The sequence below is a fragment of the Pseudochaenichthys georgianus genome, chromosome 14 (assembly GCF_902827115.2).
Source record: "Pseudochaenichthys georgianus chromosome 14, fPseGeo1.2, whole genome shotgun sequence".
NCBI classification, from domain to species: Eukaryota; Metazoa; Chordata; class Actinopteri; order Perciformes; family Channichthyidae; genus Pseudochaenichthys; species Pseudochaenichthys georgianus.
Window position 1 is genome coordinate 1156664 of NC_047516.1, and position 12656 is coordinate 1169319.

Genomic DNA, 12656 nt, shown 5'->3' on the forward strand with positions numbered 1-12656 from the left:
CCAACTACTAACTACTAACTAAACAAACTGATGTCACCTCTTGGAACAATTATGAAACGTGTTCGCCTAGTAGACCAGCAGTAGAAGAGGCACGTTATTAACATCGTTGACCCTTTTAGCGCCGTTTTACTCTCTCACACAATGTAAGCATCCGGGGCTAGAGGTCACATGACTTCCGGAAAGATAACTCTTAGAATTTTTTAACAAAATAAAACAAAGTTGAAGCATACATTAGGCACTCACAGTAAATAAGGGCACTTTGAGCGTCAGCTAAAACTCCTATTGGCTAGCGCTCATAGGGCGGAAGTGTGGAAGCTAAGGGGGCGGGACATCTCTAAGCGGGTTGACCAATCACAATTCAACTGACATTTCTTCTAATCTGCTTCAGAAAATGTCTTCTCACATTAATACATGATCAATTAGAAACATCATATTTCTATCCAGTTTTCACAGTTCAAGTCTTTTAATTAAATCACCTCTTCTGCTAATTTGAGAGAATACGCGCCATCTTATTTTCTTATGGGATTTGTTCTCAAAATGTGGCTAAAATGTACGCTACATGTGGATGGATTGGGACAGTTGAGCCATCTTCATCAATCTGTCCTGGGCGGTAATTGAAGCTCCAGACAAACCAGTCCTTTCATACGTGACCTTGCTGTGACCCGTAACTAGATTCACTAATTTAATTTTCAAGATGTCTAAGCTCACTGGACTCCTTTGGTCTCTTGAGGATTGACGAACTGGTCTTAAAGACACTCCCTGTGAACGAGCAAACAAATAAATAAAAATCCAATGCCCACAGGCTGCACGAAGGGGAAATGTCATGCAGACAATGAAAAATGGAGATGCAATCAAGCTAATGGGCCGCAGAGAGGAGAGGACATGACTGGATTTATTCCCTGTGTGGGAGCATGTCTTCTATTTCTGAGAATCACATCAGCCAGTAAATCTCAGAAATCATTTTCCCGTCAAAACAGAAATGGAGATGCTTCACCTTCAATTAAATGTTTAGGAGAATCAGAATGACTGGGTCTTCAATCAGGTGGCTTTTATTTCTCCCTAGTAGAGATTTGTTTAGTTCAGAGTCAGACACTACTTCTGATGGCAAAAGGTAATAGAGTGGTGCAGGAATGAGTCCTAAACCCAGAAAAGTGTCAGCTTTTTAACACTTCCTGCTCTTCAATGGTTTTTTGGACATGTTTTTGGTGGTTAGCCTGAAATAAGGTCTTGGAAGGAAGATATTTTAACGTGTTGTTCTATGACATAAAATACATCATGAAATACCTCACTGGTGAATAAAAAAAACGGCGGTTGCTAACAAGTGTCTAAATCAGACGACTAAACGTCATCACACCCAACATTAGCCGTCTTTAGCTTAGCAGTGGTGACGTGAAGTCATGTGACCGTGCTGTAGTTCCTTTATAGCCCAATATTAGCCGCCTTTAGCTTAGCGGTGGTGAAGTGAAGTCATGTGACCGTGCTGTAGTTCCTTTATAGCCCAACATTAGCCTCCTTTAGCTTAGCGGTGGTGAAGTGAAGTCATGTGACCGTGCTGTAGTTCCTTTATAGCACAACATTAGCCACCTTTAGCTTAGCGGTGGTGACATGAAGTCATGTGACCGTGCTGTAGTTCCTTTATAGCACAACATTAGCCTCATTTAGCTTAGCGGTGGTGAAGTGAAGTCATGTGACCGTGCTGTAGTTCCTTTATAGCACAACATTAGCCACCTTTAGCTTAGCGGTGGTGAAGTGAAGTCATGTGACCGTGCTGTAGTTCCTTTATAGCACAACATTAGCCTCCTTTAGCTTAGCGGTGGTGAAGTGAAGTCATGTGACCGTGCTGTAGTTCCTTTATAGCCCAACATTAGCCTCCTTTAGCTTAGCGGTGGTGACGTGAAGTCATGTGACCGTGCTGTAGTTCATTTATAGCCCAACATTAGCCACCTTTAGCTTAGCGGTGGTGACGTGAAGTCATGTGACCGTGCTGTAGTTCCCTTATAGCCCAACATTAGCCTCCTTTAGCTTAGCGGTGGTGACGTGAAGTCATGTGACCGTGCTGTAGTTCCTTTATAGCCCAACATTAGCCGCCTTTAGCATTATTTTTCTGCAATAATCCAAAAACACTTGGATTAATCCCATTAGATTTTTGTAGAGGGAACCAGGGAGATGCTGCCTTCAGGGTCCTCTACAAACATATATCATCACTGAACTGCTCTATGCTCAGATGGAGGAATATCTCTTGAATCTGTGCCTCTCAGACTCAGTGAAACAAACAGGGTGGCGCTGAAGCCGGATCATAATGGAGTCTGAATTATTGATGAGGCCGAAGAAAAGAAAGATGGAATTAAAGAGACGTGAGTCATTGCTCCTCTTCCTCAATCATTCGCTCGCTGGCACTGAATAATTTATCTCTGGTTTGTTAAAAAAAAAAATGGTGTATGGAGTCTGACAGGCTGTTGAGACGCAGACATGTGAGTGAATTATAAACACAGACGTAAACACACACAGATAATGCTTCCTGTAAAGAGCAGTGAACACACACTGTTGTGATTCACAACACACAGCTGACTGTTTAACATAATGGTGCCCAGGAGGGGTAGACGGCTAAACGCCATAGACTGGTAGACACGTACATCATGTATTTTAACTTAATACACTTACTGTGTATGATTATTTAAGGATTCACAAAGAGGGATGCTACTTTTTATCTTTTATATTATCTTTAAATCTGCCGTTTACATTCTAAATTAGTTTTTTACTATGTCAAATTTCAGAAAACAATAAAAAGATGTCAATCCCAGTTCCTCAAAGTCCAAGGAGATGTCTTTAAATGGCTGTGTCTCAAAAAGATTCAGTTTAATATGAAAAAAGCACATTTACATTTTTTTTAAAGGCTACATTTTCTGCAATTTTTGTATTAAAAACATCTTAAGCGATTAATCAATTATCAAAGTAGTTGTTTTTTGTTCATCTACTAATGGTGTGTGTGTGTGTGTGTGTGTGTGTGTGTGTGTGTGTGTGTGTGTGTGTGTGTGTGTGTGTGTGTGTGTGTGTGTGTGTGTGTGTGTGTGTGTGTGTGTGTGTGTGTGTGTGTGTGTGTGTGTGTGTGTGTGTGTGTGTGTGTGTGTGTGTGTGTGTGTGTGTGTGTGTGTGTGTGTTCTCTGCAGTTCGGAGGAGTGGAACAAGGTGAGCAAGAGTGAGAGAGAGAAGCTGGGAGTCACCGTTCAGGACGACGGAGAGTTCTGGTGAGAAATATAAATATATACTTAAACAAAATATATCAACATTTATTTTGCTGTTTATTTATTTTTTGCTGTTTTATTTTGTTATCGTTGACCCCATTATTTTTGAGATGGTGCTGACAAAGTAAAAAAATGTACATTTAAAATGTAGTGTGTGTTCTTTGTTGAATTGTTTGAAACTGATAGTGATGTAAAGTGTTATTACAGCCTAGATGAATACTCGATTCTGATTGGTCCATTTGGACATTCCAGAGGTTGGTTATATTTTTCTAGCAGACCGTTACTAAGGAGAACAGACCGTTGCTAAGGAAAACACACTGTTACTAAGGAGAGCAGACGTTGTAAAGAAGAACAGACAGTTGCTAAGGAAAACAGACCGTTGCTAAGGAAAACAGACTTTTGCTAAGGCGGATAAACGGACTTTATGCAGTCATATCAATCCGCAGAAAGAAGTCCGGTCAATTTAACGTGTGGACAACAAACACTAGATTTAATTCATCAAAAAATTACTTTTGTAATTTTACCTTTTATATTTTTTTACTATTATTCATGATGACTAAACTTTACAAAACCTTGTACTAAAAGTATAGAAAAGTAAAAGAGAACAAGAGAAGGAAAGGAAGTAAACACTAAAGTGCAGTTTACATGCTAAGCTAAGTTAAGCTAACCTAGCGATAGCATCATGTTTGATGTGGTATCAATCTTCTCAAATAACAACAAGTGCACTTCGGAAAGCTATTCCTTCAAGGCGTTTCCACCTTAAAATAAACGGAATACTTTAAGGTAAAATGGTCACATATTCCATGTCAGCACCTGAAATCCTCGTCCTCCTTTAACGTCTCCCCCTTTTCTTTGTTCCCGACTTCATTTCCTCTGTTTTTAAACCTGTGTGAAGATCTTCTTCTCTCAATCTTCTTCCCTCTCGTTGGTCTCTTCTCTCTCCTCCTCCTGCAGGATGACCTTCGATGATTTCTGCCAGTATTTCACGGACCTGATCATGTGCCGCCTCATCAACACGTCGTACCTGAGCATCCACAAAACCTGGGAGGAGGAAGTGATGCGAGGATCCTGGGTCCACCGTCAGGATCCTCTGCGAAACCGATCAGGAGGATGCATCAACCACAAGGCCAGCTTCCTGCAGAGCCCCCAGGTCAGTGTTTACATCCTGTTCTGAAGTCAAAGTACTATTAACACAGCCTAAATACTATTACTGCAGGTACAAGTCCTGCAATTAAAAAGGTAAAAGTATGTTAGTATGATCAGCAAAATGTCACCGCATGTCTATCAAAATCTGCCGGATTTCGTAACGGTGCATTCTGAGATTAACTTGGATTTGGGTCAAAAAGTCTAAATAGTTGTTGGTTGATTTCGAAACAAACAATATTTTGGCTTTCAGAAAATGCTACTTTTATCGCAGTGTGTTTTTTTATTTAACTTCTAATCCAGCCCCTTCATCTTGATCTCTAAATGCATCAGATTAAAGCTCTAAACTTCAAAGTGAAACAATTGGATCTACATTTTGTATGTAATGATTCCAGTTTTAGTTATATTTCAATACATACTGCAATAACAAGTAATATTGCAAAGTCCGTATTTTTCTTATATTATGCAGCCCTCATTTGTAAACTAAGCACAACATGACATTGTGAAATTAAAGAAAGAAATGTATTATTAATAAACATCAACATAAATAATCTCAATATTGATCCAAATAGACAGTAATGTAATTGTGGCTTTACGATAATGTGTACTTAATGAGTACACTTGAATTTTCTTTTTGGTTTTCTTCGGCAAGACTGCAAAGGAAGAGATGATTTTAAATGATTTTTTTTAAAGTGATGGAAGTATTTTGATATTTGAAAAAGTGTGTTTATGTTTTTAATTAATTATAGTTTAATGTAACTATTGTTGGATTGTGTTCGTTGTCGCGTCCAGGAGGAAGTTTAAAATAAGAGACGAATGGAGTCTCTGAAAAGGTTCAAATTGGTACTTTAATTAAGAAGCGTGATTACAGCTGTGCTCCCGAGGCTACAGCGATGGAGTGTTTCTCAATCTCGAGGATACTGGCTTCCAAGCCAATATTTCAAGGATGCTACGTCATCGAGTGCCGCCGAAGGACTGTTCCAATCTCCCGCATACTTGGAATTCCACCGAGGCCCCGTCCTTAGTTTGGGGGTAATTTCGAGGCTGCACATGGGTAGACTTCGCGTCCTTCAAATACCCACAATGCTTTGCGCACGGACCAATTTCCTCAAATCTGTTGGTAAATATGTGACTTTGTTACATTTGTTTGTTATCACCAAAAATGTGTTCCATGAAAGTAAAGCAAGTTCATAATTAGATAGACATCGTGAGGTATTTATTTTCGGTACAGTTTATGTTGAAACCGTTAGAGAGAGTGGCACACTTGTTAGCCTGTTACATTCTTCTTCATTTTCCGAAGCCGTGGCTTGGAAGCATACTTGCTTCGTTTCTGAAGGAAGTGACTTGGAAGTACGCGACTACCAAGCCAGCATCCTCGCGATTGAGAAACACCCAGAGACTGAGATCACGTTGTTCCCAGTCTGTGGCCGTTTCTCAATCGCGAGGATGCTTGCTTGGTAGCACATGTCTTCCGAGTCACTTCCTTCAGAAGCTAGGCAAGAATCCTTCCTGGCTGTAGAGGCTAAGCCAACGCTTTAAGCCTCTGAGGATCCGCTTGGTGGGTGTAATTGACGCACACAAGTTTGCTGCCGAATAAAAGTCAGAAACAAAGTTTCCAGTTTGAAACAGTCCATTTATTTCCATTGACTTGCTTCTTTCCATATTCACCACACGATATCACCGTTTACACAATACCTTTGCTTTGCTTGTAATCCCGTGTTTGTGTGTGTGTTCTCCGTGTGTGTGCTCTCCGTGTGTGCTCTCCATGTGTGTGTGTGTGTGTGTGTGTGTGTGTGTGTGTGTGTGTGTGTGTGTGTGTGTGTGTGTGTGTGTGTGTGTGTGTGTGTGTGTGTGTGTGTGTGTGTGTGTGTGTGTGTGTGTGTGTGTGTGTGTGTGTGTGTGTGTGTGTGTGTGTGTGTGTGTGTGTGTGTGTGTAGTAATAGGTCGCACACTAATGTTGGTGGAACATCCACTGATTCACCTCCAAAGGCATTGCTCCTTTGCTTAGCCTGCCACCAACTCTTAGTAGTCCATCTTCCAGAATCGGATCCAGCTTGCAGATGGAACTGTGTCTGCTCACTGTTCCTGTTTCAGATGTTAAAGAAGTGATTTCATCCTTAAACCTATGCTGCGTATTATAGCCAACTCAGCTTCCAAGAGATCTTTAGGTGTCAAGATGTGACTCTCCGGGTTGACTTTGGGTTTCAGTGTTTTCACTTGACCAGCTTGTGCAGAGGGATTCAAATCCTTTCTTTTACGACTCAACTCCAACAGAATTGTCTTCAGCCTGAGAAACCAGGCCACCGACACTTTGAGCTTTTTCCAGTCTGAGAAGTAAGTCATGAGCTGGTCTGTCGCATCAAGTGATCCATTGACTATGATATTAACCGAGGAATCTTTTCTGACGGTCAACCAAATCCAATATGACGTCACCGCCATAATATGTAGGCCATTCCTCTTCAGATTTGACAAGAAACGTGGGACCCTCAAGCCAACTGCGGCTCTTCATTCCTCTGGATGCAGCATCAGCTGGGTTGTCTTTGGTTCCTACATGCTTCCCTTGACATGGTCTTGAAACCTCTCTTATGGTTGTGATCCTATTTGCCACAAATGTGTGTAAACGCTTGTCCTCGTTGTTAATGTACTTCAGAACTGAAGTACCGTCTGTCCAAAACACAGACTCATCCAAATGAAGTTGAAGCTCTGATTTTAACATCATATCCACTCTGGCAGCCAGAACAGCAGCTGTTAGTTCCAGTCGTGGAATGGTCACCATTTGTATGGGTGTAACTCTAGCCTTTCCCAATAGGAAAGCAACATGAACATCGCCTTTCAGTTCAGTAGCCTGATGTAAGTTACAGTCCCGTCGCCATGTTCACTGGCATCAGCAAAGTGATGTAGTTGAGAGTGTATGGGTTCACCGAAGTCCTTTGGCTTCATACACCTGTCCACTTTGAGTGATGCCAACAGCTTCATGTCCTCCAACCACCGATATCAGGTGGCATGGCATCATCCCATCCACAGCTTCTCCTGCAAAGCTCTTGTTGCATTATCTTGGCTGGCAAAGTGACTGGTGCCAACATACCCAAAGGATCATACACCGAGCTTGTTGTGGATAGCAGGCCACGTCTGGTTAGAGCCTGCCGTTTCACTTCCATCTTGAATTGAAAGGAATCTGACTCGTCGCACCAGAGTAGTCCCAAAGCTCTCTCAAGAGGAAGATTGTCTCTATCCAGATCCAGGTCCTTTAGCTCTTCAGCCTTCTGCTCTTCCGAGATTTTCTCCAAAACTGCCCGACTATTGCTGATCCATTTTTCCAGCACAACACCTCCTCTTTTACAGAGAGCATTAAGATCTTCAACCATTCGTATTGCTGCCTTCTCTGAGCCCAAACCCATCAAACAGTCGTCCACATAGACATTTCGCTTAACTGCTTCAACAGTCTCAGCAGAAAAGTCAGACTTGTTGTCCTCAGCAGTTTTCCTTGGCGCATAGCTAGCGCAACTGGGAGAAGAGACAGCCCCAAACAGATGCACCGTCAGTCTGTGTTCCCGGTCTCTCTGGTGAAGTCTCCCTCTGGCCACCAGAGGAAACGAAGGAAGTCTCGGTCTTCTTCTGTGACTTTGACCTGGTGAAACATCGCCCGTATGTCGCCCATGAATGCCACAGGTTCCTGCCTGAAACGAGTGAGAACTCCAAGCAGTGAACTGGTGAGGTTGGGACCTTGATAAAGTACATCGTTTAATGATGTTCCTTTAAATGTGGCACCACAATCAAACACCACTCGGAGAGAGCCTTTTCGTGGATGGTAAACACTGTGGTGTGGGATGTACCATAATGTTCCACCTCCACAGTGCTGCTGTGTTGGTACCTGTTCAGCATAACCCTTTTCAATCACTCCATTCAGAAAGCTGGCATATTCCTTATGCAACATTGGGTTACTCACAAATCTTTTCCTCAATCCAAGTAGCCTTTGCTTTGCCACTGCAAAGTTGTTTGGAAGAAGGACGTCAGGTGTCTTAAGGGGCAACTTCAGGCTGTACCTGTTGTCCTGTAGTGTTGCAGATGTATTCATGATTTCCATAAATGTTTGGTCTTCCCTTGACATCTCTTTTTCCTCTGAGGGCTTTTCATTAAAGTCATGATTATACTGACTGCTAAGCATGAGCTCCAATTTGGAAATAGAAATCCTTTTCACCACAACAGAAGCTTGCTCCATGTCAACAACGCTGCCATTGCTGCTTCCATGTAAAGGACCATTGATGGCCCATCCCAACACTGGTCTTATAGCGTATGGGCCATTTCCACAACTGTTGACCATTTCCCAAGGTTCCAATATCTTGGGAGCGTTGGTTCCAATCAACATGTCAACATTGGCATTTATGCTGGGAATATGCGGATATGAACTTTTGACAAATGATTCCACCTCTTCACATCTGTGGCTGTAGCAATGTGTTCTTTGGTTACTGGCATTTGCTTCTGTGTGAGGACTTCTGGAAGAGGATCAAAGTTATTTCCCTCAAGACCAGATACCTCCATCCCAAATAAGGAGTAAGCTGGAACGACCTTTTTCTGTCCCATAGTCTTCAAAAGAAAATTAGTTCTTTTTCCTGTGATGTTTAATCTGTGCATGAGATCTTCTGAGCAGAACGTGGCTGTGCTTCCAGGATCTAAAAATGCATAGGTCTGTATAATCTCACTTCCCTTTGTGGACTTGACCTGCACTGGAATGATTGAAAGAATGCAGCCATCATTTCCGGCCCCTGTACGTCCACATGTCTGAGGGGGTGTTTGTGATTTAGCGGTTTGTCCCAATTCCACATTAGATGTATTTATGTGGAGCGCAGGATGTTGCTTTTCACAAACCTCACAGATCAAGCGTTGTTTACAGTCCCGGCTTATGTGTCCAATACACAAGCATCCAGTGGCGTTTCTATATGTACAAAAGTGGTGGGGCACAAAAAACTCAGATGTCTATATATAAGCTTCTGCAGAGAGGTTCATGGCTGGTGAGGAACTGACTCTTCAGGTTTACAAATATATTAAATCAAAATATAATATTATTTTCTAAATCTAATCTAATCAATAGATTTTTGATTCGAAAATGATAAAAGTAGGGTTGACATGTGGATATTATCCGGCTGAACAAAACGTACATTTATCTAACAGCTACGTTTCCCACAGATCTTATTTGGAGCTATTTTCTAAAATCCTATGGAATCCTATTGCTTTTTTGTCGAGGGAAGCCATGCGCAGCTTACTTCCGGGTTTTAGGACGCCTCACTGCAGCTCTCTCGTCTCCTCTTCACACACCACACTTTTCGCGGCACACGTACTTACAGCCAATCAGCTCTGAATTATGTGAGATGACGTATGGTGGGGATGGCAGCACTTTGCCCCTATGGTCATTATTTTTTGCCACACACATTAAATAGGACAATACTCTGAGCATGCGCAGTGTAGTTTTTGCAGTCACCGTTCACTTAGACCAGGGGTGGGGAACCTCCGGCCCCCGGGCCATATACGGCCCGCGAGACCATTTGGTACGGCCCTCGAGGCAGGGGCGGACTGGCCATCGGGACGTTCGGGACGAATCCCGGTGGGCCGGTACTGAAGTGGGCCGGTCGGACGATGTGGGCCGGCCGGTAACCGGCAGGGCTCGACATTAAATGTCCCGCTGGCCCGGAAGCACTATTTAGACACCCCGGGCCAGCATAACGTACTTTCCACTTGCGCGCTTGGGCCACTACAAATATTGCTTTCAAAAAATGTTTCCTGTGGTATTGGTATCTTGACTAGCAATTTAGTTAAATAGTTTCGTTTATTAACGCTACAACATAGTCGGTTGTCGTTGTTGGGTGAAAAGCAAACAGCTGTTTGCTGCAGAGCGCAGCGCGAGCAGGCTCCCGTGAGCTTCCCGTGAGCGCGCTCCTTCACTACAGACTATCGCGCCACCTAACCATTCGCCAAAATGTTTTTAATACCAGCGGTAACCGGCCAAGCGCCGGGCAAAAAACAATCTTCAAATAAAAGAAAGTCACCGGAGGAGTTAAAGGAGAGTGACAGGGATCATGAGAAGAAGAGAGAGAGAAGGTTTCAGCTTGATCGATGGAGTATGGCTTCTAGTGGTGCAGTACCGCGTCCTAAAACCCTTTTATAATCTATCGATTCGATTTATGATTAATTATAAAAGTAGGGTAGACATGTGGAGATTACGGCTGAACAAAATGTGCATTTATCAAACAGGTTTGTTTTCCATAGACCTTATTTCCAGCTGTTTTTCCAAAACCCTGTGGAGAAATGCCATTGCTTTTTGTCGAGGGAACCAGCAGCCTACTTCCTGGTTTTAGGACGCGTCACTGGCTGCACCTCTCAATATGATGCCAATAATAAACAAGGTCTTCTGTCGGCTCTGTACATCAATGCCGACCTATGCTGACAAGTAAGTGAAGAGTAGACAATATAAAGGTATTGGCGAAATGTCCCAGCAGTTTAGGATAATGAAGGTTCTAATCAAATCTATTACATAGCCATTACATGTCTAACTCCTAATGACAGGAAGGCAGAAAGCGCATTATACAAAATAATAATCATAATAGCAGACATTTTTTAACAATGACCACAATATCATTATTTTAATAAACCAAATATGAACAATTGAGGAAAATGAGAACTGATGATTCAAATGTTGTAGTACAAGTAGGCTAGTAATGTAGTTCGTGCATACATTACTATTGCAACAAATGTGTTCATTTTCTTCATTATTAGTCGATTTTTTTTTTGGACGAATGCTCCGGGCCAGTGGTTACAATGGGACCAGTGATAATACAAGTCCGCGGTGGGCCGGCGCTACCGAAGTGGGCCGGACGAGAGTCCCGGGCTGATTTGTAGTCCCAGTCCGCCCCTGCCTCGAGGTAATTTATAAACACACGCAAAAAAGAAAAAAATGAAAGAAATCTAGACCGCAAAAAAATTAAACAAGCGACTACCTGTTTTTCCTGGCCAAGATCAGGGTCCTTGAACACAACATGATGCTAATGACATGTTGTCATTAGCATCTGGTTAGCTAGCTATGCTAACGAATATAAGAAGCTTTTTCTCCAACCAGTGAGGTAAAGGCACATCTTTATATGATCATTATTATAAAAAAATAAGATAATAAAGTAAACGGGTATAAAATACTAGATAACAGTAAAAAAAAAAAGTTGTTATTAATAAACAAGAATACAGTTTGAAAGGAGAGTGATTTGTAATGTGGATTCAGCAAGAAAAAAGCACACATATAAAACAACGTCACTCATTGTGTCCTTGGTGCGAACTGCTTCAAAGGTTTCTATGTTCACATGAGTCTTGTTTGTTTTACATCACAGTGGAATAACAGTTGTACCTTACATGTACACACACAAGCACCTCATGCACTGTGTGAAAGTGTTTAGCTTGAAATAAACCAAAAAATCCCAAATTAAATGTCGGATGTGATATAAAAACAAAGCGATTATTGTTGTTGTTGTAAACTCACGTGGATTAAATTGAGTGCATTCATTTCAACTCGCGAACATATGATACATTAAATGATCGCGAGGATGACGATCGAACATCGTTTGTTTGACCCTGGATGCATTTCCTGATCTAAAAACATAGCGATGGTTTTGTACTTACGCCAACGTGAATTAAACATTATTTTGTTAAATAAAAACATGGTGATGTTTAGTAAATGATTACATGTCTCTTACTTAAGCACAGAATATGATCCTATCCGTGACATATGGATCTTAACAAATATCCGCTATATCAGATACCTGTAGATCAGCTGTTTATTTCACATGAGTTCCAGTGTGGCAGCTTTTCACGGCTCCCCCTGGTGGATCCATGATCCATTGCAGCTGGTTTCATTATAATTAAATGTATTTATCAAGGGGGCGTTTCAAGTCCTGCGGGGGGGTTTTCCTTATCAGCAGGGGCCCACCCCGTGCCGATCACGGACCCGCACGGGTAGGCGTCTGGCTGACTGAGTGAAGTAAATCAAGAAGACAAACCGGTTAAATTAAAATATTTTCTTTTGCCAGATCAGAGCTTCACACTTGACAAGCATCGACTTGTTTTGGTTATCAGTTGCCAACAAAAAGGAGTGCCAGCAAGTGCCAGAAAGTAACGATAGTGGAGCTCAAATGACTAATTTGCTGTCATGTCGCTGCATGTGGACATGAGGCTAATCCTAATCCTTTAAATACATGCCTTACTGCCAAGTCATGTATTTTGATACATGCTTTT

General features: G+C 42.0%; 1 protein-coding gene across 1 annotated transcript in view; it reads left to right on the forward strand.

Annotated features, from left to right (window-relative positions):
- The window catches only part of capn5b (calpain 5b), a 114819-nt gene that overhangs the window by 54524 nt on the left and 47639 nt on the right, over nucleotides 1-12656 (forward strand). The window contains exons 7-8 of the mRNA XM_034098773.2: nucleotides 3168-3245; nucleotides 4197-4392. Coding sequence (XP_033954664.1) covers nucleotides 3168-3245; nucleotides 4197-4392 — 274 coding nt within the window. The remainder of the gene's footprint in view (nucleotides 1-3167; nucleotides 3246-4196; nucleotides 4393-12656) is intronic.